Source organism: Filicampus tigris, chromosome 7 (genome assembly GCF_054856515.1).
Source record: "Filicampus tigris isolate MCC_2025a chromosome 7, RoL_Ftig_1.0, whole genome shotgun sequence".
Taxonomy (NCBI): domain Eukaryota; kingdom Metazoa; phylum Chordata; class Actinopteri; order Syngnathiformes; family Syngnathidae; genus Filicampus; species Filicampus tigris.
In genome coordinates, this window is record NC_141223.1 from 23,602,501 (window position 1) to 23,629,282 (window position 26,782).

The 26,782-nt window shown below is 41.3% G+C and overlaps 1 protein-coding gene across 1 annotated transcript in view; it reads left to right on the plus strand.

Moving 5' to 3' along the window:
* ppp1r13l (protein phosphatase 1, regulatory subunit 13 like) overlaps positions 1-21,890 on the plus strand; it is a 23,854-nt gene extending 1,964 nt beyond the window's left edge. Inside the window, exons 2-13 of the mRNA XM_086035441.1 lie at positions 10,828-10,890; positions 10,986-11,107; positions 12,385-12,928; positions 14,900-14,992; positions 15,090-15,178; positions 16,531-16,897; positions 17,068-17,519; positions 17,954-18,088; positions 18,366-18,499; positions 19,627-19,793; positions 20,365-20,558; positions 21,197-21,890. Coding sequence (XP_085891567.1) covers positions 10,828-10,890; positions 10,986-11,107; positions 12,385-12,928; positions 14,900-14,992; positions 15,090-15,178; positions 16,531-16,897; positions 17,068-17,519; positions 17,954-18,088; positions 18,366-18,499; positions 19,627-19,793; positions 20,365-20,558; positions 21,197-21,232 — 2,396 coding nt within the window. The 3' untranslated portion in view covers positions 21,233-21,890. The remainder of the gene's footprint in view (positions 1-10,827; positions 10,891-10,985; positions 11,108-12,384; positions 12,929-14,899; positions 14,993-15,089; positions 15,179-16,530; positions 16,898-17,067; positions 17,520-17,953; positions 18,089-18,365; positions 18,500-19,626; positions 19,794-20,364; positions 20,559-21,196) is intronic.
* Positions 21,891-26,782: the final 4,892 nt, after the last annotated feature.

A 26,782-nucleotide genomic window follows, 5' to 3' on the forward strand; every position in this document is an offset into this window, starting at 1 on the left:
TAATAGTCATGCAGACAAACGAAGAGGAGTTTCACAACTACTGTCAGTGACTCAGTAAGCGGCACTAATAGCTAGGAGTGTAACAGTCGACGTGGGAGTATTGCGTTTCGGTATGGCATGTTCGGTTCGGTCCACTTGCGTTCGGTTCGATCCACTTATTAGCGCGAGCTTACGCACGGCCGCTATTGACTGTTGCATGCGGGCGAGGAGGGCAGCGGCACGAAAGAGGAGCCAGGACGCCAGAAGCCGTGATAAATCATAAATGCATGGATAAATGGCATTCTTATGGCATACGCAAACAAGCCAGAGCTCGAAGGTCCCCTGTACACGGGTCTCATTGTAGCTTACCTGTTAAAATGTTGCAGATAACACGTCTAACATAACGAATATCCGACTTTGAATGTTTCTTAGACGAGGAAGCAAGCAGTATCTTTTAGCCACAAACAAAGTACAACAGCTCTGTTCTTCGTTCTCCGTTGCTTCTCTCGGTAGCCGTACGATGCATTCATGAACCTTGGAAACATCACAACTCAGCAAAACACAAATCCGAGCCCAACACAGATAACCCAATTCGTTACAATATGCTGTTGAACATTCAAAGATTTCAATGCCTAGAAAATGTAAATAATTTCATAAAGACTGTAAAGTGACTGTATTTCATTTTAAAAAGAGTTTTAATAAGTTATCAATAATTGTAACTGTTATTGTATTTTTTTTCATCACAAAAAGTGTATATGTACTGTAATGACAACTTGTCTTTAACTTGAATATTTAGATGAACAGTATGGCTGTTGCTGCTGAGTGTTTAAAGATTTCAGTCTCTTAATAATTGACAAGTTGAAGAGATCTTTATTGTTAGTGTATTTTTCATTCTGGTGTAATTGCTTAGAATGTCACCCGAATGGTTCGCTTTTATTTTTCTCCCCCCCCCCAAAAAATTTACCATTTACTTATCATCTTTTCAAAATAAACATATATTTTTTAAAAATCTGTTTTTTTGTACCGAAAATATACCGAACCGAAATGTGATTTAGCGTACCGTTACACCCCTACTAATAACACAGGTCAACACTTTTTACTAAATTGTTTTAATCAGAGATGCAAGTAAACCTTCCCAGATTGTTTTTTTTTTTCTTTTTTGTGCTGATTCAGAATCTGCTCTCGTTTTTCTCTAGTACATCAGATTTTAATAATAATATATTTAGTAATATTTAGTAATTACGGTTTAGGTTCAGCAACAGGTGAAATTTGTTTCGGAAATCTCATAGCTATCAATTACGACGAAAATGAAAACATCTCAAAACCTGATGTGCCAGGAAAAAAATAAAGGCATTTTCAAAATCTGGCAAAAATACATTTAGGGACACATACAGCCATCTCTGATTAGAATTTGCTGTTGACCAGTGCAATCGTTTTTTTTCCGCAGAGGATAAAGAATAAATATGCATGTGAGTATTATTATATTGTCTGTCTATATGTGTTGTGCCACTGTTTGTGTTCAAATATCCGTTGCTTGAAGCATTATAGCCCCACCACATTGATGCTATTCGTTAACCCTGCTGTGGCATTTCCCATTATGTGTTAGCGTCATGCGGTTGTTTGAAAGACACAACATGCAATTCTCATTCTTTTGTGTTTAGTTTGACCTTTAGCTTCAACTGGCAGTTTTAATAAACGTCTTGAAGCCTCTTGTTTTGAAGAATTTGCCAAATTGACGCTTGCTGTGAAGTGACTTGAGTTGAAAGAGGCAAATTGTTCCTCAAAATTTCAGCTCAATTCCCAACTGTACAACCTCAGGGAATGAGGTTTTACTGTAATAATGATTAAGTTAATCCTCTGTGTTTTACAATGTTTTGTTTTTTGTTACTGTGGTTTAAAAACACACTCTTGGATAACTGTGGGAAAAGTGAAACTTGCTGTTGGAAATAAGCAACACATGTTCAGTATGGTTCTCCCCTAAACGTTTAATCACAGTTGGGAACAAAACACAAACAGCCCGTTGCCCCAAACCACCACTGCTCCTGTGCACTAACACTCACTTTTTGGCACCCAACTGAAAGAGAAAAAAAAAAGCACATAATTGCTTGGAAGGGGAACATAAATTGTGGGGGAAAAACCTGCAAATCTCAGTGTAATGGCACCTGCTTTGTTCCTTGTCTAGAAATGTTGACTCTGGTGCGCTACAGACAGATTCCTGAGTCACATGGGGCACAAAAAAAACAAAAACAAATATGTATCATTTGGTTTTCCCATTTCCAATTTGCGATCAAAAATCAAGAATCTGAAAACAGATTATTTGCATTTATAGTATGTTGGATTTGAAAACAAATAACAAAATAATCCGAAATTATTTTTTGTATTTTAATGTAGTAAGGATAAGCAGTTTAGAAAATGGATGAATGGATTTTTGGCTTGGATAAAAAATAATAAACGGGGCCACAGGAGTGAATATAAATATGAATATGAATGTGAACATCAACATTATCCAAAGCAAGATGACTTTCATTTACAGCCTAAACTGTACTATTAGTTCTATAAAATTGGCAGAGCTGGGCAGTCCGTCCCTGGGCCGAACCGGTCGGACCCTCCGGCCCGGCCGGATGCCCATTTTTGGGGCAAGGGGTGGGGGCTGACAAATTAAAAAAAAATGTCTGGACTAAGCAAGCCCGGAAGTGGATTTTAGTCCGGCCCACTAATCGGCCCTCATGCGTTTGACGTGGTCGCGAAGCGGCCAAATTTCATCTCAGCCTACTCGGTGAAAGGCTTCTTTTTAGGCTTCTTTCTACTCCCGCTTCGGCGCGAGCGACAACTGCCGCATTGATTCACATGACCGACGCATTGTGCTGTTGGCGACAGGTCAGCGACACATGCCACGCACACATCAGGAATTGTTGCTGCTCTTATCGGTCCATTATGTCACATGTTGCGATGACATACAGTTTCCCACACGGAGAGGAGGAGAGAGGGGATTCAGCACGCAGCTCGTTGCTGCTGCAAAGCAAACTAGTTTGCCAATAAAATTAAATGCATAGTCTAGTCATCTCCCTTTATGGTTGTAGCAGGCACGATATCCATTGTCGCCGCTGTCTTTTTGAAGCGACGCCCCCCGACTTGGAACACAACTGTTTCAAAACAACTTGTGTCCGGGAGTATATTAAGCTGCGCGCAGCGCTCAAGTATGACGCTGCCACATCAAGATGGAGTTCATGCACTTCTTTTGCCGTCGTCCCTACTTCCGGAAATACGCCGTAGCAAACCTGCTGTGTATAGTGGTTTGCTGGTTTGCTTTTATTTTGAAGGCCTTGAACGAAGGGAAGTGTGAAAAATAAATAAGTAACTTGTTGACTGTGACCTCTGGCCGTCTGTTGGACCCAAATAATTTTACAATACGACAAAACCACATTTTCTACATTTTGTAGCAAATTTCTTGGCTACACTGCTTTCAGTACATGTTTGTGGATTTAAGATCTTGTCCAATCAGATTTCAGCCTCTGTGTTGTCATGTCACTACAATCTGCCCAGGGCCTCAACAATCAGTTGTGCTGGCCCATGTCACTTAAACTTCGCAATGAGCAAAACCAAAAAAAAAAACAAAAAAAAGAGTAAAATTATCATCCATCCATCCATTATCTGTACCGCTTCTCCTCACAAGGGTCGCGGGGCGTGCTGGAGCCTATCCCAGCTGTCTTTGGGCAGTAGGCGGGGGACACCCTGAACTGGTTGCCAGCCAATCGCAGGGCACACAGAGACAAACATCCGCACTCACAATCACACCTAGGGGCAATTTAGAGAGTCCAATCAACTTACCATGCATGTTTTTGGAATGTGGGAGGAAACCGGAGTGCCCGGAGAAAACCCACGCAGGCACGGGGAGAACATGCAAACTCCACACAGGCCGGAGCCGGGATCGAACCCGCGACCTCTGAACTGTGAGGCGGACGTGCTAACCAGTCGACCACCGTGCCGCCAGTAAAATTATCAATGAGATTCAATTTCAAATTAATCATCACAGGGCCAGAGTGCTGGTCCTCGATGACGTCAGCATTTTTCAGTCTTCTGATTGGTTGGTCAAAGATAGCCAATTTTGACGGGTAAATTACCAATTGAAAATGGAGGGAGTGAATTAGACACGGATTAAGAGAGACCATTTTCTGTTGTCGGGCCTGTTTTTTTTTACTCTGACAAATAGAATGTGTGCTCGCTCGTTTTTTTTTTTTTTTCTCTTTTGAGTTTTTTCTTTATGATGAGGTAACGTCAAGCACCTCTGTGTCTCAACAAGGGAGAGTTGTTGTGAGGAAGTAGGGCGTAACTCTTGTTAAAGTCTTCAAATAGAAAAGACTGACTGTGCCATTCTTGGGAGGTGACATATCGTTTTGAGCACACTTATCTCAACGTGTGGGAATTTAGGATCTACTGTGAGATTTGTCATGTTTTACACAATGAATACACAACCTAGTGACCTATGAGATTAGCATAGTTTCATGGGACTTGGGGAAGTCTTGCCTGATTTAGTGGAAGCCCCCCAGGATTGAAGCAAAGTCCAATTTGATTTAGTGGATATCTTACAAGATTTGTGCAAGCGTTGTGTGTGAAGTCCTACAGCAGTTAATGGAATTCTCAAGCGATTCGCAGGATTTTCAAATGGTCTTGTTGAAGTCTTGCAGGGTTTGTGAAAGACTCCATGTGTTTTTGCAAAGGTCTCATGAGATTTATGCTACCTGTCCATGAGAAGACTTGGAAAAGACCCATGGAAAACTAGCCTAGCCTAGATTTTACAAAGGCTGGGAATTTTACAGGGTCACTATTTACAAGACTACTACGAGATTGATGATGAATTTTTACTCACAGTGGTCGAACCCTACAACATGGAGAAGCAGAAGCTTTTGGCTACAACGGAGAAAGAACAGGCTGGGCTCTTCTGACCACAGCTCTACCATCCGCTCCTCTTTCTGGACGATCCGTGTTCTTTGGAGCAGTGGCGTTTTCGCTCGTATTTCCCCTTCATCCATGACATTCTTGTGATTCTTTGCAAAGTTTCCTATTCCTGGTTTTGTTAGAGATCATCTATTGGTTGTTGGTTGTATGACGTAACCGCAAAGACTGAAATTGTCTAAAAGTGGAAGTCAACACAAACATTTTTTTCCAGAATATGTTCTATGCAGGCCCACTAGTCTAAACACGGCATTCTGACTGATAGTTTGTGGAATATAAATTAAGCAGCAAAATACACTCACTTTTAGCCATCTCAGGGGGCGGCCGTTTTGTCACTTCTGTCGACTGAAGATGGCATCAAAGTTAATTGCTCCGGGCTCAGATAACGACCAAGCATGGCTCACCTGTTTTCTGAAGCTGAGCCATGATTGGTCGTTATTCGAGCCCGGAGCAACTTAGATGTCAGAAGTCACAAAATGGCCGCCAGCGAGCTAGCTAAAAACAGGTGGATTTCTTATATTCCACAAACGCAATATTAATCAGAATGCCGTGTTCAGACTAGTGGGCCTGCATAGAATATATTCTGGAAAAAAAATGTTTGGATTGACTTCCCTTTTAAGGCCAAGATTAGGAAAAGACTGATGTAAAACAAATGAGATACACCTTACCCTAAACAAACAAGATGATGGGGCCGTGCTGTATCTCAAGTAAAACCCTAAAACTTCCTTCTGGCTTTCAGTTTTTAGTCTGAAACTGTGAAAATCATCAGGTGTAAACTCAGGATAAGTCAGTCGAGAGTTAGTACAGTCTCATAAACTTTGGGAAAGTATGGTGTGGTTTTTTTGTGTTTTTTTCGTGGAAGCTTAACGTGATTAAGTGGGAGTCTCACATGATTTGTTAGTCTCGTGTTATTCGGCTTGGAGTCCTCATGAAAGAGTATTTAGATGGACTTGAAAAAAAAATCATTACATCCCAACCAAGTTCCTCGGCTGGAGGAAGGAAATTGTGGAAGTGCGGATAAGACTGAAACAGGAGATGTAGCATTTCAATGCAAGGAAGACTACAGCACATTCAGAGCAGTGATTGTAAGACACAGTAGCAGACACACCCTGGTATTCTTTCAACTTACTATTATTTCCCTTAACTCTTACATATACAGTCTGTCTGTTCCATGTTTGCATGTCAAGGTGGAATGAGCCTTTGTTACAGCGGTGGAACCAGTTGCATGCGAACCGCTGGGGAGAGGAAGACCAGCATGTTGTTTTTGCACAACTGCTCTTGAGAAATATCCCAAAGTGAATCAGCAGGTCAAGAGAATGGGAATAGAAGACACTGCAACCACATTTTGTATCATTGTGTCAAACAATGGGTGGGGCTCTTAAGCAATAGTGAACTATCTCTGTCATTCAAGTTGTGCACAAAAGAAACCCAGTTTCCCCTTTAACTGGTCACCTTCATGTGACCCGCAAGTATTTGAACTTTGCAACCATTGAGCAGCCTCTTTAAAGCGGAAGTCAACCCAAATATTTTTTTAAAGAATATGTTCCATGCAGGCACACTAGTTGAAACACAGAATTCTGATTAATATTGTGTTTGTGGAATATGAGTTAAGCAACAAAATCGAATCATAGCTCAGCTACAGAAAACAGGTGACCCGTGATTCGTCGTTATCTGAGCACTGAGACACTGTGATGTCATTTTCAGTCGACAGAAGTGACAAAATGGCCGCCCACTGAGATGACTAAAACGGGTGGATTTTGCTGCTTAACTCATAGTTCATATGAATCATATTGCCTTGAAAAAAATGTTTGGGTTGACTTTCTCTTCAACCATAGTTTTTAGCATATAGTATGTTTTTCCTTCCACAAAAGATGGTATCTCACTAAGTGGCAAATGCTCGTAGCGAATTTTGGGTTTTTTTGGGTCAGGATTCGTAAAAGTTTACAAAGATGTTTGCAGGCATTTTTTACTTTGTCGCAAACAGTTTTTCTTCTTGGCAACTTTTATTAACCCTGATGAAAACGCTAAAGTCACGCCACTCGAAAGCATTCGCCGCTCAGTGAGAGTCCAGCTTTAAAGCATCTATTGACGCGTGTTTGAGTATCATCTTTACCACCTCTTTGAGGACACGTCACTGTATAATAAATACCGATGATAAGAAAAGCAAAGGAAAGCAATCAGCAGTTGACCTAAACAAGTTATCTATGTACAAACATTACGACGACAGGAAAAAGTCAAAATATCATGACACTAATTAATTATTTTACGGAAAAAAAAAGTTCCAATATCAAGAAAAACACAATTTTACATTAAAAGGGTGAATTTTTACAAGAATAATCATATTTTACAAGAAAGGTTACCAAAATATTTATGTACAATAAATCTGATATTAATTATGGTACTATAGATAAGTTTATTGCTTGTGTTTGTTTAAAAGAAAAAGTAAGAAAATAATCACATATTAAACCGCAATCACAATATTGAGGTTTTTGAAATCTTTACTTTCTCTTTAGAGTTTGATCTTGTCTGTCAATCCACGGATTTGAGTCACTTCCACAGCAGTGGACCAGTCTGTTGCAGTAAATCCAAACGACCTTTGCACAGAGAACAAACAAACAGCTGTTCTACAGAAACACAAGTTCCATAAGTGTTCCAGTAAACATGAAGGGTTGGATGAATGGATGGAGCGGGGGTGTCAGGCCAGGAAACGGAGTGGCTGGACCAGGATGTGACCTGTGTGTAATCTGGCTTTGTGTTGCACACTGCTCTTGACAAAAGATAAGATGCCACTGTGACGTTGAATGTCTGCTGCGGAATGTGACAGTGAGTTGTGCACAGGCGACCTTATCCATAGTCTGAAACCTCCTCCGAGGGGCCTGACTATTGTTCATCCAAATTTGAGAGATGTCACTCACCGCACCACTTGTCTGTCTGCCAGGAAATATGCGGACTTGTTGAGTGTGATCTATAATTGGCAACACTTGTTGAGGAAGTTCATGTTTGGTAACTGTTTTTCCCACTGGTCATAACTGAAATCGAACGTGAAAATGAAAAAGTCCGCATTAACAGTAATGGCGAATGACAAAAGCATAACACTCACATTTTAACATTCTCAACAGTCATTCAAGTGTAAAAACACTATTAATATTAAGGTATTGAAACAATTAAACGCTGTCTTTTGCAAGCGGAAAGACCAAAATTATGGTATTAAATTTAAAACGTGAAAAAAAAGTTGTTCCTTTTTTTTTTTTTTTAGAATGTCAATTATGTGAGGGGAGAATAAATGGAATTTTCCAGAGATTAACGTACTTTCGCACGGAAAAAGAGAAAATATGAGAATAACATTGTTTTGAATCTCAAAAGTTGTAATTTTATGAAAAGCATGTCAAATTATTATGAGAATAATATCTTCATTTTCCGAGAATAATGTACCGTAGTAATTTCAGGGATAGAGTTGTATATTTATGAGAAAGTAGTCACATTTTTTAGCATAATCTCATAATTTCATGAGAGAAAAAAATTGTACCAGAGTAAGGATATATCCATCCATCCGTTATCGATACTGCTTATCCTCACAAGGGTTGCGGGGCGTGCTGGAGCCTATCCCAGCTGTCTTCGGGCAGTTGGCGGGGGACACCCTGAATTGGTTGCCAGCCAATCGCAGGGCACACAGAGACAAACATCCGCACTCACAATCACACCTGGGGCAATTTCAATTTTATGAGAAGTCCAATGAAAGAAACAAAAATGATTTTTTTTCGTTGCAATTTTTCCGAGAAAAAGTTGTCACTGTTAGTAGACTGTTATATATATGCAAGTAATACAACGACCCTATGAAGGTGATATGTATTTTTTAGTTAACCACTGTTATCCGTAAAACATTTAAACAATTAAGATGCACTTCGATAACATGTAATTTTTTTGCTCCCAAGCAACAATGAATAATCTTCCAAGTTTTTATTGTCCAACCAGATAGGCTTTTTTTCCCACCCAACTGGAAAATGTCCTTCTTTTAGCATCTATGTGATCCGTACACTCCAACTAAAGCACAACAAACATATCCATCTTTCCTCCTTGTCCAACATAAACGTCCTATTTTAGATCAGTGGCCAGAAAGCGTCCACCATGTTGGCGACCGCAGCCAGCAGCGCCAAAAAAAAACAAAAAAAAAACCATTTTGAGTATAAGTGAGTTTTAATAACACAGCTACGTTACAGCGGTCTTTGGAAGATGGTGAGCCCAGTGCATTATGGGTGCTTTGAAAAAAAAAAGTTTGACTTTGGACTTATTCATAAAAGTCGAATCATCGCATTTTGTTGGAAAAATGTGGAGCCGCTGTTACTTCAAATGTTGAAAAAAGAAATGTTGCTATGTCGTGGACTGGAAAGACTGTCATTCTTTGTCAGAGGCAAAACAGAAAGCTTTGTGTATATTTAGGACTCATTTATGTCGTCCTTGGAAAATGAAAACGCGCTGCCTAAGTAGAAAATGTAGTGATTATTAATGTATCCTGCCTTTTTTGTGTGTGTGTTGTATGTGTTTGTGGGAGCAACATTTTTGTGTGGATTAAAGTGTAAAATCGCAGTAAAAATATTTTTACAAAAAAAAAAAATCTGACTAAAACATAAATGTTTTGGTCTTAAAGGTTAAGCTTATGCTAAAATAAGGCAAATGAACAATGAATTCATGTGAAATACTTTACCAACACTCATATAAATTTGTTAACTTACTAAACACTTTGACTTAAGGTCTTTTAACCATTCATTACGATAACTTAAAGTTCTATCGAACAAGTGTGGCATAAAGTTGGTAAATAAATCAGATTTCAACAATAATGCAAACAAATCTAAGGTTTTATCACTTCAACTTTTCATGTTTCAGGAAACGATGACATGGAAACATGTGGACTGCACTTCTTAACTCATTCACTGCCATTGACAAATTTACTTGTCTTTTCACAGTCCAGCCATTCAAACCCAGGAATTTATTTCTATTTTTTTTCTATTTTTTTCAAACGTTAGGGTAAAAGAGGGTCTGAAAATGTCTGACAGTGAATGAGTTAATCGCTAAACTTATCAAGACACAATACAAATAAATAAATATATTAAAAGTAAAGCCTACCCACCGGCCAAAATGAAGCATTTTTTTTCCCAAATTGCAGTTTATCTAATTTGAAAATTGCATTCTACCACACTGCAATGACTATTTGAATTTGATTCATTGTTCAGCCCTAATTTATCTACATTTCAATGGGGAATGAGGACGTGAGATACGAGTGTTAAGTTACAGGTGTGGTCGTGGAAGATAACGTGCACCACTGTACATTTGTTCATTTTGACAGCAGAATAAGTCTCTGATGCCTTCAGTCTGTACATCATTGTGGCTTCCTGGTGCACTCACTCTTGGTTGGAGCATTAGTACAATGGTACATCTAATAAGGCTGCTAGGAAATCGACGGAGGCGTCAATCTGACAGTGACACGACAGTGGTAAAGTCAAGCTCCAACACCTGATAAGAAAAGAATGAGTCAGCAGACAGGAAAGACAGCCGAGGGGTTGGCCGCTGCGCCCCAAAGCGAGCGAGTCACCATGTGACGGTTCCAACAGCACAAATGGAGATGTCAGCTCATTTCAGTGGTGGGAAGTAACAAGTACAAACACTTGATTACTAGGGCCTGGCAAACAATAATAATCGTCTGGCCGATTATGTCGGCTGGCACAGTATTAGGCCGTTTCAAAATAAGAACACTGGAGGTGAATCCGTGGGCACCGAACTGCTAGTATGCGAGGGTTTACTGTATTGTGTATACAATTGACAATAAAAATCAATGTTTACATTTTACTTTGGTACAGTGGTGTTCCAACTACAGCCAAAAAATGTCGCTTTGTTTTCCAGGAGCTGAACGTCGCTGCCTGACAGTCATGAGTTCTCAAAGCGGCTTTGGCAGCAACCTACTGTGTGAGTGTCCCCCACCCCATCTTCATTTAATCACCCTGTCAATCATCCAATTAGCACTGTGCTAATTGTCTGCTTTGTGGTTTGATGCTCTCCAGTCCAGACTATGAACGATGACCTGAACGCATCGTTGGCCAGTGCGGACGAGCTAGACAAAGAGTTCAACTCCATGCTGAAGGCAGCCTCCTCCGGACCCACAAACGCACATCTTGGATTTCAGGTACACATGAGAAAAAAAAAAAAAAAAAAAAAAAAAAAAAAAAAAAAAATATATATATATATATATATATATATATATATATATATATATATATATATATATATATATATATATATATATATATATATATATATATATATATATATATTTATTTATTTATTTATTTTTACTCATATCTTTCAACTACAATTTTTTACGAACCGATATTTACTTGAGTAAAATCTTGGAATTAATGTGGAAAAAAACTAAAAGTATATTTCGATTAACAGACTGTTTTACTAGCTTTCTTTGATCCTTGAATATGATTCTTTTCCTGTAAAATACAACAGTTGAATGATACACCAAAGACGTACAACTAATATGGTATTTGAATTCGGCTTTGCAAAGTGTGCACATTATTTTGGATTTCTCCAATGAGCCGTCAAGCCACGTTTTAAAGTAAAACTACCTAAAAGTCCGTCTTTGCGAAAAGTGACTCTGCTCTAAGTTTGTCTGCACAGTGAGCAGGGGTCAGCTTTCACAGTTAATGCTTTAATTTTGACAGCCCTTTTATTTATATATATATATATATATATATATATATATATATATATATATATATATATATATATATATATATATATATATATATATATATATATATATATATATATATATATATATATATGCTGAAAGCCCATAAATGTTTGTTTTTGAACATTTTTGGGCATAATATGTTCCTATGTATTTTTTTATGTTTGTTGTTTGTTGTATGTTGCAATTGCTATGAGATCACGTTTATCACTACTGTCTTTGCATGTGAAGAACATGCTTCTTAAATATCACTTATAATAAATGAGCCATCGATCGGCGAGCAGTTTTTGCCAGGTTCAGTTAGCAAAAGAGCGTTGTTGTCTGTGACAATTGGTCACTCTGATTGGCTGTTAGCTCACGAATCAGAAACGGGAAGTGACAATTACAAATAAATGGCCAAGAAAAAAGCATAATCTAGTAAATCAAGTTTAGTTCCTAAGCTTGATTTACTAAAGGTTGTGTTACTATTTACTTAAATTTGTTTGTTCAGTATTATGAATATATTGTGCAAGATTGGTATATGTGCATTTTGTTTCATGAAACCTTGACTGTGGTGTGGATTGTTTGCCCGTTTAGCTGATGTGATATCAGGTGCGCTCGTTTTGTAGATCAACTTCCACATCTGTTTACATAAGCCAACTGTTGAACCCCATGCTGCTTCACCTAGCCTAAAGACTGCTGTATACATGTGTGTGCATGCGCAGGTTCCTCAGCACCACATCTCTCCACCGTCCAGCACGTCCAGCACGTCCAACACGTCCAACACACTGAGGGGGTCGAGTAGCTGGAATAACATCAGCTCTACGTCAACGGCATACCCACCCACCGCATCCACACTCCTCCCGATGGACTCCATGGTCACTATGATCAAAAGTGCACCAACATCCCCGGCGCCCTCCATCAACCAGCTTTCCTCGCCCAAGATCAGCCGCGCCACTTCGCCTCTGCCCCGCGGCGGTCCTGACGGGTACCAATACCGTCAGCCGAGCCCCAAACATTCACCCCACACCCCGAGGCGAAGCTACGACCAGAATCCCCGTGGTTCGGTGGGCTACGCGGAGAGGAGCCCGCCCCCCATCCGCGCCGCTGTCTCGCACCTGCCCCCGCCCTCACCCATACCCTCACCCAACCGGCTCAGCCCCTTTGATGGTCGTAGGTCGCCTCGGCCTGACCGAGGCCCCTCCCCTTTGGCTTTTCATCATACCATGGCTGAAACGATTCCCCGGAATTTTGTTTTCAGACAACCGGGTGAGTGCCTGCTCATTCTACTGTGAGGTATCAAACTCATTGCCACGCTAACCCTAAAACTCCAAAATAATAATAATAATGATAATATGGTTTCTATGGTGGATTTTCACCTACTGCAGGTAGATCTGGAACGTATCACGCGTGATAATTGGGACTTAAACGCATATTTTATTTGAACCGAGTATCATTTTCACTGTCGGAAAAAAAGGATGCAAAAGGCCTTTCTGCCTCTGAATCTGAGTCAATAAGACAAACACCAGCCTCTATGTGAGGAAGTACAATAGTATAATTTAAATTCCTTCTTGGTACAGAATCTACCGGTACACTAAATTGTGCTAAGTCAACATACTGATTTGTTTTGAATGTGATGTGAGGATATGGCAAGAGGGGTTCACATTACTTAGGGTGGAGTAGTAGTAGTAGGGTGTTGAGTTTCTGTGAAACTAATGATTTCCACCATCTATGTGGAAACACTCACGTGCACACATGCACGAGCACGCACAGTAGTAGAACAGGTTTTCAAAAGTGGCAGGAAAAGTCACCCGATTCAAATCTGACATATTCATCTTGTATTTGAAAAATGCCAGTGGGCACAGCATGCAAATAAAATTGCATCAGATCAAATCACAATAAATATATTAATTATGGCCTGAGTACACACACTATTGATTGCCATAATGACGCCTTTTGCGTGCTCAGAAAACTGCACTCTGGGATATTTTGAAAATTCAGCCCCCCGAAGCTAGTTTCACAGACACAGAAAGTCTACCATTTTGTTCTAATGTGGACATTTTAGGGTCATTTGGCAATTTCCTCCCCCCGTTGCTCTTTCAAAACCAAACTTGTTAGAGCCAGTTTCCCTAAGGAATGTGAAATTTAGTTGGCATGCCTATCTTGAGTAGAGCCACAGAAAAGTCTCAAGAAGCCATGTGTGTAAAAAAGGGGAAGTTAGTCATAGTAGTTTAAAACACATTGGAAATTTTGAATTCTTATAGCGCTTTTCTACTTTTGGTACTCAAAGTTCTTCGCACTGTCCCTCATCAACCTACTGATGACGCTCAAGGATTCTTCAACATGGTCACAATGGCCGGGGATTGAACCTACAACCTTCAGGCTAGGAAACGACCACTCTACCACTGAGCCATGACGCCCCAATCCCCCCCCCCATGGATTAAAAGAAACAACTACTTTAGCATGTTTCCCATCGAATTGTGAAATTTGGGGATCAATTGCAACATGAATAGACCGACAAAAAAATTCTGAAGAACCCATGTTTGAAAAAGAACACAGGAAATTCAAACCAATTTCAGGGTCATTTCAGCCAATTGGTTTAAAGTGTACATTTTAGGGTCATTATGTCAATCCTTGGCCTTCAAAAACACACTCTTCTTCGCCCGTTTGCCCTAGGAACATGACATTTTAGTCGTCATGTTTATCATCAATAAACCAACCCCCCAAAAAATCTTAACAATCCGTGACCACAAGGGTGCCCTTTTGGTTTATAGTGCCCATTTAGAGTCACTTTAGCACTTTTCCCCTGTGCTCCATTAAAAAAGCAAACCCATTTTTGCCAATTTCACTCAGGAACATAAAATTTGGTGGTGTCAAGAAAAGGCACAAGAAGTCAGCCATTTTCGTGTAAAGTGGCCACTTTAGGGTCATTTTGAGCATTTCTACGTATCCTTCAAACATTGACTTCTCCATGGATTTTTTTTTTTCAGTATGCTACAGAGATGAACAATCAAACATTGCGAAAGTTTGGGATTTTGGTCATTGCATGTAGGCGGAACATAGCAACAAAGTTTTAATGATTCACCATAAAACATGAAATTCGAAAAAACTTTACTCTATGAGGTAAGAACTTGATCCCTGTCCGGTGCACTTTCGAACTTTCGACCGTTGGGGTGTGTGGGCCCGTTCGCCGCTGCTCTTTGCTAATCTTATTTTTTCCTGTTCTTTGGTTTCGCCCAGATGAGGGTGTGCAGAAGCAAAAGAGTCCCGGCAAGTGGAACGAGACAGATCTAGACATGTCCTTCGAAAGCAAGCCTCACCACACCTATGACAGTTAGTCCTTCATGTTCCATGTTCTCTTTGTACTTGCTGAGCGGGACAAATGAGCCAAAAATGTCATCAAAAGAGCCTTTTGTCTTTGTTGTTCCAGAGAGCGAGTGGATCAGAGCAACAGTGCCCAACAGTAACTGGAGAGAGTCCAACCTGGATGGCCCTCCTCCGGCCCCCAGCTCCAAAAAGGTGCATGCAGCACATAAATCGAATGGGAGAAAGTCACATTTATACAAGCCTCAACTCAACTCAACCAGGCTATTATTACTGCACACTCACGATAAACTCGAGACGAAGAGTTGCGTGTGCACGAGACAGGCGAACTGAACCGTTTTTCAAAATCTGTTTTACTTGTGCGTGTGCGCTTGTGAGTGCCGACTCCCACAGCGGCGAACAAGTTGAAAGGCAGCACGGCAAAGTATTATCGAGTCAAAAAACTATTCGTCTCTGCAAGATTGGGTGACATTGTACTGGATCAGTCACCGTTTATCCCGTAAATAAAGACAGTTAGGCGGCACGGCGGTGGACTGGTTAGCACGTCCGCCTCACAGTTCAGAGGTCGTGCGTTCGAATCAGGTCCCCGGCCTTCCTGTGTGTAGTTTGCATGTTCTCCCCGTGCCTGCGTGGGTTTTCGGCGGGTACTCCGGTTTCCTCCCACATTCCAAAAACATGCACAATAGGTTGATTGGACGCTCTGATTTGCCCCTATGTGTGATAATGAGTGCGGATGTTTGTTTGTCTCTGTGTGCCCTGCGATTGGCTGGCAACCAATATGGCGAATTACCGTATTGGCCCGAATATAAGACGGTGTTTTTTGCATTGAAATAAGACTGGAAAAGTGGGGGTCGTTTTATATTCGGGGTCTAGACATTATACCCATTCACGACGCTTGATGGCGCCAGATATCATTGAAGCGAATGCTGAACTTGACTCCCCAGGGCCACCCCTGTCACGTGAGGATGACGTGCGCACAGCGAGGCAGATAGTTTGTGAGGAGTAATGTTCTGTCATGACAGATCTTAGCTACTCTCAAGTTAAACCAGTTTGCATAATTTTATTGCAATGTTTTTCCTTATTCAGATTTGTTTCAAGACTATAGTTACAGTTAGACTTCACTTTGATGGTTAATGCATTTATTGCAATTTTGTTGTTTGATCACAATAGATTGGTGTATTTACATTTCAAAAACCAGAAGCCATTCATTTACGAATGTGATTGCACTTTAGTTTACATATTTAAATGTTCAGATATTAGGATTTGAATGAGGCAAAATAACATGCTTTTTCTCTCAAATATATTGTTATAATCATTTGTTTCAGATGTACTGTAATTATTTTCTGTACAAAAATTAATTTGGTGTTCAAAAAAACTTTTTTCAAACTTGAGTCTTGAAAAAGAGCCCTAAGAGCGACCCCTTTATGAAGATGCAGGAAAGTGTGACTTATGGGGGCAAACAACCACATAAAAAGCGCTGCAAGTTTAGGAGATCAAAAAATAGAAAATAGATAAATGAATGAATGAATGACCGTTTTTCTTTTCAGAATCATCGCGCTCCGCCAGTCCAGTTCTCCCACAGTTCGCTGCCCCGGAACAGTCGGGTGTCTGTCCTTCCCGACATGGCGTCGCCGACCCAGTCCCATCAGTACCACCCACAGCCCATCATCTCCCGCATTTCCATCCCGCCCGTTGCCACCCAATCTCGCCAACGAAGGCCCATCCCACTCTCGGTCATCATGCGTCTCCAGAACCCGCAATGGGGTGCCACGTCCGCCCGAGTCACTCAAGGGGGGCCTCCTGGAGACCAGTGGGAGACTCCTTACCAGCCTACCGTATCCAGGAATTTCTTTTTGAACCAGGCCACTATGCAGCCGCCGCCCGAACTAAGACAACCGGCCATTTACAGCGATGGTAAAAAAAAAAAAACACAGACACATACAAAAACATCACAAATGCTCATTAAGGTTTATTTTTAATTGGCTTTTGAATTATAAATAGTCTTCAAATGCTTCCCTCCTGTCAAGAGTCGCTGAACCAAAAGTCTTCCTTCACACAGTAACTGTCTCTCCTCTTCTTGGTAGCATTGAACCCGGGTGACATCGATGCTGAGCTGTCCCGACTGGACTTAGTTCACCACATGCCAATGATTCACCAGGGCGAGCCTAGCACCCCTCAAGGCCCTCCCCGGCCCCTCAGTCCTACCCGGCTACAGCCCGTGGTGGCGCTTGAGGCCCAGAGCCAGGAGATCCCCGACATTGAGGAGGTGCTGCGCATCCGCTCGGAAATCCCTCGACCTCTGAAGAGGCGCGGCTCGGTGGACCAGTCACAGCCCCTGAAGAAGGCGTCGCAGTATGAGCCCAACCAGTACAAGAAGCTCATAAACAAGCTCTTCCAGCGCAAGGAGCGGCGGCACAAGGGCGAGGGAGGCTGCGAACAGGGCAGCGAGACCAGTAGTTCGTCGGAGGGAGAGGACAACGGTGCTGCGCTTCCTCCGCCGCAGCCTCCTCAGACCTCCAGCCCCCAGGACTACAGAGTAAGAAACCAGAAACCTTCTGTACCTACATCCATCCATTATCCATACCGCTTATCCTCACGAGGGTCGCGGGCGTGCTGGAACCCATCCCAGCTGTCTTCTGTACCGCCACTACTGTGTATTGTTGATATGGTTGAAGAATGCTACAATTCGAAAGCTATTTGTTATTGCTGTGGCTCCATCTTAAGAGCCCACTGGAGGCTGTTTTCATGTCCTTTTTTTAGAAAATATATGTTGCTAGCCATGACGTCTGCTATTATGCTATTATTATTTTTATGCCTAATTTTGAACACAAGTCAAGGGAAAAATTGGGGCAAGCTTTCAGGGGCCTTATAAGAAGAGAGCACAAGGCCTAATCATGCCCGCGGGCCTTGAGTTTGACACCTGTGACCTATACTTTTGAATCACAGCTCAAATCATATTTGTCCCTTCAGAACTACCATTCCATCCTGAGGGCCAGCCGGGAGCGCAAATCTTCCGGGAGACGAGCCCGACTGAGCCCGCTGGTGCTGGCGCTGGACGGAGCGCTGGTGGGCGAGCTGGAGACGGTGCAGCGAGCCGTACAGGAGGTGCTAATGCTAATTCAACTATGGGCGCACCTAGCGCGCGCACCTGCACTCAGTTTTTTGGTACACTCTGAATAAACGAATATTTGAACAACGCTGAATTTCCGAACGGTCGGAGTGAAGCGGTGCGCGCGAGTGGCATAATTCCAAACATGCGCCATATAGCACTACTAATATTGCTGCGATTAAAGACAAAAGCACTGGGACACGTTCCTTTTACGTCGCCTCCATGCAGAAAAACATTGTTATTACTAAACGGGAACTTTCTACATTTCTGCAGATGGCGGACCCAAGCCAGCCGAACGACGAGGGCATCACGGCGCTCCACAATGCCATCTGCGGTGGTCATTACAAGGTGGTGGACTTCCTGGTACGCATCGGCGCCAACGTCAGCACACCGGACAGCCACGGATGGTAAATGTCTACATGTCGGAAGTCATGTCGATGTATCGTCGATGTCCTGTGAAAAACAGGTCAATCTTTGACATTTTTCTTATTTTTACATGAATGGTGTTTCTCAGAGATGGGGGACTCGAGTCATATGACTTGACTCGAGTCAGCCTCTTGGGACTCTTGGGTATCTAAGTGACTCAACTTGACTTAGACCTCATGACTTGACAAGTCAACTAATGCACATCAACTTCACTCAACTTCAAAACGCGACAACTACAAAGTGCACAAAGTTATTGCCTTTTGTTCATCTATTTACATACACCAATTAGATTTGGGTAACACACCTGAAATAAAGTATGTCGTTTTTAAATCTGATGATAATACATGTTTATGCCCTCATTCAGCATATTTCGGTATTTATCACCACATTAACAGTGTGCCGCTCATATAACCGTTAGTATGAAAAAATAACATGCATAATTTAAGTGCAGATGTTCATTTTAATTGTTTTTCATTTCTTTTTTAGAGGTGCAAATGTTCATTACCTTTTTAGAGATACGTAATGCACTGTACCTTTTGTAGCAGGATCAGTGGAAAAAAAAAATCACTCCAACATGTTTTACTGAGCAAGATTTTATGACTTGACTTACGACTTGATTGAACCAAGTAATGACTAGACTTTTTTTTATTTTATTTTTTATTTTTTATTTTTTCCACAGTGACTTGGGACTTGCTTGAGACTTGGTTACGACTCGAGACTTGTGACTTGCACACGTCTAGTGTTTCTGCGTTACAGACATCGCATAATCCGTAATAAAAAAAACCCAAATTGAAATTGCGTGTTTTTCACAGGACAACGACGATATGGGCAAGTCACGAGAAAGTTTCAGGTTTTCATCTTCACATTTCAATCAAGTCCCAAGTTCCTGTGGCAAAAAACAAGTCAAGTCATACAATCTGTCTTACGATATGCATTTGCACATTAGCCACTTTGCACTGCGTATCAGCGCGTGCGTTAGATAGCTGTACAACGCATGTGCGACGCAAGTCTGATGCTAGTCAAGTTATGCGACTCAAGCGGCCCACCTATGCTATCCGGTCATGTGTCTAGTGGCTGACGTCAACTCGCAACGTTTTGTGTCCGGCAGGACTCCTCTACACTGCGCAGCGTCATGCAACGACCGGCCACTGTGCGAATTCCTGGTGAGGAACGGCGCGGCCGTCATGGCCATGACGGAGAGCGACGGCGCCACGGCTGCGCAGAAATGTGACCCGTACGCTGTCGCCTTTGAGGAGTGCGAGAGCTTCCTGAGAGGTGAGGCACACGCATTCTAATGTCGTCTGTGGTAATTGTGTCGGACTACGTTTTTGTGTCTGGGATGTTGCTCTTCATGGTTGTGGTTTTGATGCTACAGTGAATGTCTGACACCATGTTTCTTTGCTGATGAGTTCAAGATGTGTGTTCTTAATGCTGTGTTCTTGTCTTTGGTATCGGAATACATGTTGTCTATGAGGTATCTTTCTGACTGTCGATAATGATACTGTCAGACTTCAAGTTTGTGTCTTTGATGTTACTGTTTGTGTCAATGGTACTACTCAGACTTGTCTTTGATATCAGGATATATTTTGTGTCTCTGATATTGTCAGACTACGTTAGTCTTTTTATGCTCCACTGAGATGTGTCTTTGACATCTGAATACATGCTTATTGTTTTTGACATGATCATCCGACTACATTCGTGTCTTTGATGTTACAATCACTGCATTTTTGTCTTTTATGCTACTGTCTACCCTAATGTTTTGTCACTACAATGACATCTGACTCCATGTTTGTGTGTTTGATGTTGCTTTCTAACTCCCCATTTGTGTCTTTGATGTTGCTGTCAGGGGTGGAGGAGGCGATGGGCATGGAGAACAGTGGCGTGCTCTACGCCCTGTGGAGTTACCCGGCTCAGGCTCCCGACGAGCTTACCTTCCGAGAGGGGGACATGGTCACCATCCTGCAGAAGCCTGACGGCTCCGACTGGTGGTGGGCCTCGCTGTGCGGCCGCGAGGGCTTCGTGCCCAACAACTACTTTGGGGTAAGAATTGGTCTTGATTACATGACATGTCAGAATATGAATGTCTTTGACATCAAAATATGTTTGTGTCTATGGTGATAGTGTCGGACTCCATGTTTGCCTTTCTGATATTAGTAACAGCATACGTGTGTCTTTGATGCTGTTGTCAGACTCTTCCCTGTTTGTGTCTCTGGCATCACTATCGTAGATTTGCCTCTTTGATGCTCTGGCACAATGCTTGTGTCTTTGATGCTGGTGGCTGACTTAATGCTAGTGTCTTTGATGCTGCTGTCTGCCTCCATGCTTCATGTCATGACTGTCAGAATACTGTATGTGTGTATCGTCCAGGCTATTGACAAGAGTAATTGTGTGTTTGATGATGCCATCTGACCATGTATATCTTGGATTATACTGTTACTGATACTACTCCCGATTTTGTGACCTGTGCTATCCGAATACATGTTTTTGTCTTGTCATGTTTGTGAATCTTAATATTGCTGTCACAAAAATGAATGTGTACACTCAGATTGAGTCCCCTAAGAGGTAACGTCACCTTGTGGCCTGGCATGAATATTACAAGGTTTTCTGTTGTTTTTGTTTTATGGTCCCTGTGTACAAGGAACTTACTTATTATTGTTTCATCTGTTTTCTTTCCCCAGCTTTTCCCCAAGGTTCGGCCAAAATCCCTCTCCTAGCTTGGGAAAAATGCACTTGGGTCAAGCGCGCGTGGTGTAGTGTGTGTGCGTGTGCGTGTGTGTGTTTCATGCGTTTGATCAGTCAAGGACAGTTGAAGGATAAAGGACAAGTCTCAGTATTCTTTTTTTTTTTTTTCCTCTCTCTCTTTATAATCAGTTGATTTTAACACCACATACTCATACATACTCACTATCATGGAATGTCAGATAGCTTCCAGGTGGGTAAACACAGGAAGTGGACCTCATGTTCTATGTTTTTTTTTTTTGTTTTTTTTTTTTTCAACCAAAAGCTTCCCTTTATTTCAGCCTTCTACTCTGTGAATTTCAACATCAACAATATACAGTACCATATTTTTTAAATGTCAAAGTAGGATGTGTAATAATTTCTATTGCTTTATGCTGCCTGCTTATCCATCTGCAAAGGAACTACAAAAAAAGAATGTCTGCTATGAGTATGAAATGTATGTTTGCTTATGTATATTGTTGGTGATGGTTGCAGATGCTTGTATTATAAGAATACTGACTGTTCACACTTTCTGTAATGTTGTTGAATAAGAGTGCAATGTCCAGTGCCGACCACAAGGCGGCATCATGTAATGATGTCGAATTAATACTAGGCTCCTCTCTAATGTGATAAATAAAACCTTTCTTTACTTGTTTTTTTTTTCTTTTGACTTTTTATGATTGTCGGGTGAACTGTAGCCTATCCCAGCTGACTTTAGGCAAAAGAAATTGGGCACACCATGGACTGGTCTCCAGCCAATTGTAGGGCACAATACGGTTATACCTACAAACAACCTTTCACACACATGGACAATTTGGAGTCTTCAATGAACCAAACTCGCATGTTTTGGGAATGTAGGAGCAAGACTGAAATTAAGAACCCTGGGCCAACTCATTCTGGACCTGAGTCATCAATGTTGTATACTTTGCCTTTTAACTATTAAATACACGTCAAGTGGAGTTTGAATATTAACGGAGATGTTCTGTTGGTGGGAGAGTATCATGAACGGGATGAGTATGGACCACTGCTGCATTATTTAGAGAAAAACAACAACAATGTGCTGTTAAAGCGGGTGAGTGGGCTTGTGGTAGATCACTCTTACAAGATGTTTTTCTCCTGTCTGCGCAACCGCTAGTTCCATATGTAATAAATAATATATTTGTCCTTTTACACTGATTTGGAGTAGTGTTGCTTTTCTAAGTGAATAGCAATGGGTCTTTTTTTTTTTTTTTTTTTACCAATTATTGACCAAGTGTTGAAAATGGGTTGCTCTCTTCGACGATGCAATGTTAATGATTGAACAAACATCATTTTTAGGGTATTCTGGAAAGTGATGATTTTGAAGGTACAAGGTACAGCAATATGGGGGGGCTTCGGGGGGATATGGATGCCGCTTTACATTCTGTCTTTTGTTTAAAAGAAAAATCTAGAAAAAAAAAATCATGGTTACTGAGCAAGTATGGAAACGTATGGAGTTTTAATAAATTTCCAGGTTTGGAATGATATGGAAAAATATTCATGTTTCCAAGACTGTTGTTACAACAGCTCTGTTTTCTGAAACCAAAAATGATTACTTTCAATTCTCCGTTGACTGTCTCATCAAAGAATCAGAATGATACACATCTAAAATTGTTTAACTTATCTCTGGCAACTCAAATTATGTACTTACGTTTGGGCGCACAGGACATCGCTGATAGATTCACCGCTAAAGCCGATATCACTTCCTGTCTGTCTCCGGTCGATCTGAGTGCTCCTGCCTCCTTCGGGAACTTGACCCTTCCAATATGGGGTCACCACATGTGCGATTTTTTGTCTTCATAGTGAACTCGGTGAAATCACGTCAACATATTTCAAGAGGAGAACGTGGAGTCCAGGCCGTATGGAGATGAACTGGCATATTGGATTTAGGGGCTTTAGGTTTCTCAACAAAATTACTGATAGGCTAGGCTAGAGTGAAGACTAAATTGTCACTCTTGCCGCCTGGCTAAAAGGGGAAGTCAACGCAAACTTTTTTTTTTCAAAAATATGTTTTATATGCAAGCCCACTAGTTGAAACGGCATTCTGATAAATATTGTGTTTGTGGAATAAGTGTTAATCCACTTGTTTTTAGCCATCTCTGGGGGCGGCCATTTTGTCTTCTGTCGACTGAAAATGACATCACAACTGCTCACAACGACCAATCACGGCTCAGATTCAGAAAACAGGTCAGCCATGATTGGTCGTTGTGAGCAGTTGTGATGTCATTTTCAGTCGACAGAAAACAAAATGGCCGCCCCCAGAGATGGCTAAAAACAAGTGGATTAACACTTATTCCACAAACACAATATTTATCAGAATGCCCTGCTTCAACTAGTGGGCCTGCTGGGAACATATTCTTGAAAAAAATATGTTTGGGTTGACTTCCGCTTCAAGAAAGTGATTGGCTGGGTACTGTGTACCGTGACTACGGTAGAGTGACTGGTTGCTATTACTTCATTAGTGAAGAGTGTTAATTTTTCTGATGGGAGTTTGAGTCCCTGCTGGAGTTTTATATTTATAAATTGCACGCCCTTCGCTGATTTCTGATGGAGAATAATAAATCAGACCAGATAAGTAACTGTTCAAATTCTGCAGTGTTGCCTAAAATGAATATCTGAGATGTGTCTCTCTTGATGAACACGCCAATGCTGCGAATGACTTTTCCTCAGCACATCCTGCGGCACCTTTTGTTCCACCACTCTGCATTCCGAACACATTCCAAGTGACGTCATCCACCTCCTCCTGCTGATGCTGCTTCCCAAATGGAATAGTGTAGTTCCTAAATCCCATCGGTTCAGCCGCATTACCCCAGTTAACCCATTAAGGCCAGGTGCCATAATTGCGTTTTTACCACTGAAGCTGGAAGAGTGTATACGTCATTTTCTTTTTTAAAATCCAATTCTCGGTCTCTTAGCCAATAAAATGCATCAGAATATACCCGTGACGTGTCGTGAGCCTTCTGAAGATGTCTGGAATTTTTTCGGGCAGTAATGGCGGACACAGACGATTGCGGGAGCTCTGAAATAAGTGACGGCAGTGAAAAAGACGACGCACTTGTGGGCATTGAACCAGTGGAACCAGTCGAATGTGATATATGGTTAAAATATATGTTTGTAGACAATGACGATATCGACGGCTTTGTAGCACAATACAGGATGGTAATTACCGCTTGATTTTTTTGAAAAATTAAAATTAAAAATAGTGCTTCTCTTCCACGGACACTTTATTTTTACATTTTTGATTGAAGTAAATAATAAACTCAGGCCTGTGTGAAAGCCACATGTCCAAGCCGATGATTGTATCTACTACAGGGCTGAGATATTAATTATTTTGGAGGTGTTGAATTTCTGGAAAATCCGGGAAAACCTCAGGTTTCAGAGGGTGATTCCAAAGTGGACCTTAGGCTTTAGAGAGATGTTTAGCCAGGCGCTTTTTACTAAAAATTTACAGTCCGTTTATCGCCTTCCGCCTACAGCCGAGGTACAGTAAGCTTCCGTCGTCCATTTGTCCGCCATATTGTATAAACAATAAAATGTCCATCTGGCAAAGAACGGTTTCTCTAAGTGATATACATTAACCAAGTATTTAATGGATTTAGCATTACGCTTTGAAAGACTTCCGGATTTACGGCGAAATGGTGGGGCGGCGCTTATATTATGACGTACCAAGCCACATGTCTGACTTGCTGGCTGGCAACTTTGCAGTGTGCTCATCGTGGTTTTTCTTACGATTCGTTTCATTTTTTCTTTCACTTACAGTGTAGTATCACATCGATGAAATTAGTGACATGATGAATGTATTTTTGTCAGTTTTCTTAACTAACAGTAAGTATTGTATGGGTTTTTATGTTTTTTATAACTGTATACCTACTTTTGACCCCCTTGTATATTTACAGTAGCTCTATTACAATAATTTCAAGAGAAAGAAATGTCTTGGGGTAAGCTGTACAGGTATGTTGATGGTATTGCTGGAGCTGGGCTGATTTGCTCAGAGAATGTAAAAGCCACAAAAGAAAATGAAAATAGTTGGTTAGACAAGTGTTATCTGATCACAAGTACGCATTGGAAATGGCTACTGGGACAGACACTGGCCCAGAATGAAATATTGACAAACTATAATCTGATGCATAAAAAACACAGCGACCTTTCATACCATATCTAGATTTCTATTATTATGATCATGTATGCATACAGAAATATACATGTATATACAACACACTACTTCATTAAAAAATACTCCTACTTGTGAATAATTAACATTTCTATCACACAATCATGAGGTCAATGACTGTCTCAATCAATAAAATATGTTAAAAGATGGTAAGATTCACTCCTCTCTATCTTCCAAGATAGCTAGATGGCAGTATGACACAATGAGACTGTAATAATGTATACAAGCTCGATCAAACTACGAGGGATGTTAAGCGTGATTTTTTTGCATTAAACAATACTATATCCTTGAGTACCGTGTGCTGTGAGACTCCTTTCATTAAACAATAAAAACAGAGCGACCAATACTTACCGAGAGCTTATCATTGCACTGAAGACGACGCCGGGTCAAACTCGCCGGGGCAACCACTGGGCTTTCCCGGCTCACGAAAATATTGAGTTTTCTCTTCTGATGACTTTTCATTGCTTTTTACCAATGTAACCATTGGAATCTCATTATTTGTACTTGTAGTTTTTCGAGTAACTTTTTTTCGTGTCCCATGCACTTTAATGCCAAGTAAATTATGTTGGAGTGGGGGGAGGACATTCATTTACTCAGGCCATAGCCTTGTCTAATATTTTAAAAGTACGTTGTTGCCATCTTGTGGCAGCTATAGGCAATTACAAATATTTTTTGGGTGGGTGCGTATAGCGGGGGTTCACTGCATAGGGCACTACATTACATAGTGGACACGGAGTGATTCCCAAAACATCCAGCGAAGGCCACACAAAGGAGAGGGGAGACTGTGTAAGGAGTCAAGATGGCAGAGTTAGCCCGCGCTGATGGACTTGTCATCCCGAAGGCCGGAATGATTTATTCAAGTGACGGGAGCAGACGGGGTGATCTGGGATTAACTGCGGAGGGATGGAGGGAGAACAAGCACTGGTCTATTATTCAGAACGTTGCTGGATGCACAGTGGATGCCATGAACATATTACAAGTCTAGCCATCCGAGTCATCGGAACGACGGCTCGTCTGGAAAAACTAAAATCTGGTCACTCATATCTCAAGGCACCACTGTACACTATTTTATATTAGAAAAATCTCACAGCACACCACTAAACAAAAATGTCACGAAAACTACACGCACTGAAATAATGAAGATCATGTCTTAATTTCCTCACCAAAGTACTTACTCATTGGGAAATTTGGACACCAAACTATTATTCAGGATGCTGCGCAAGTTAATTGGACCTTCTGCCATCTTACTGAAGAGCATTTCGTTGTTTCTTCTGTCACAATCCGCCAATGGCATAAAGAGAGGAACACAGATATGTTACACTGCTGGCAGCATTCCAGTCCATCGTTCCATCTTGTG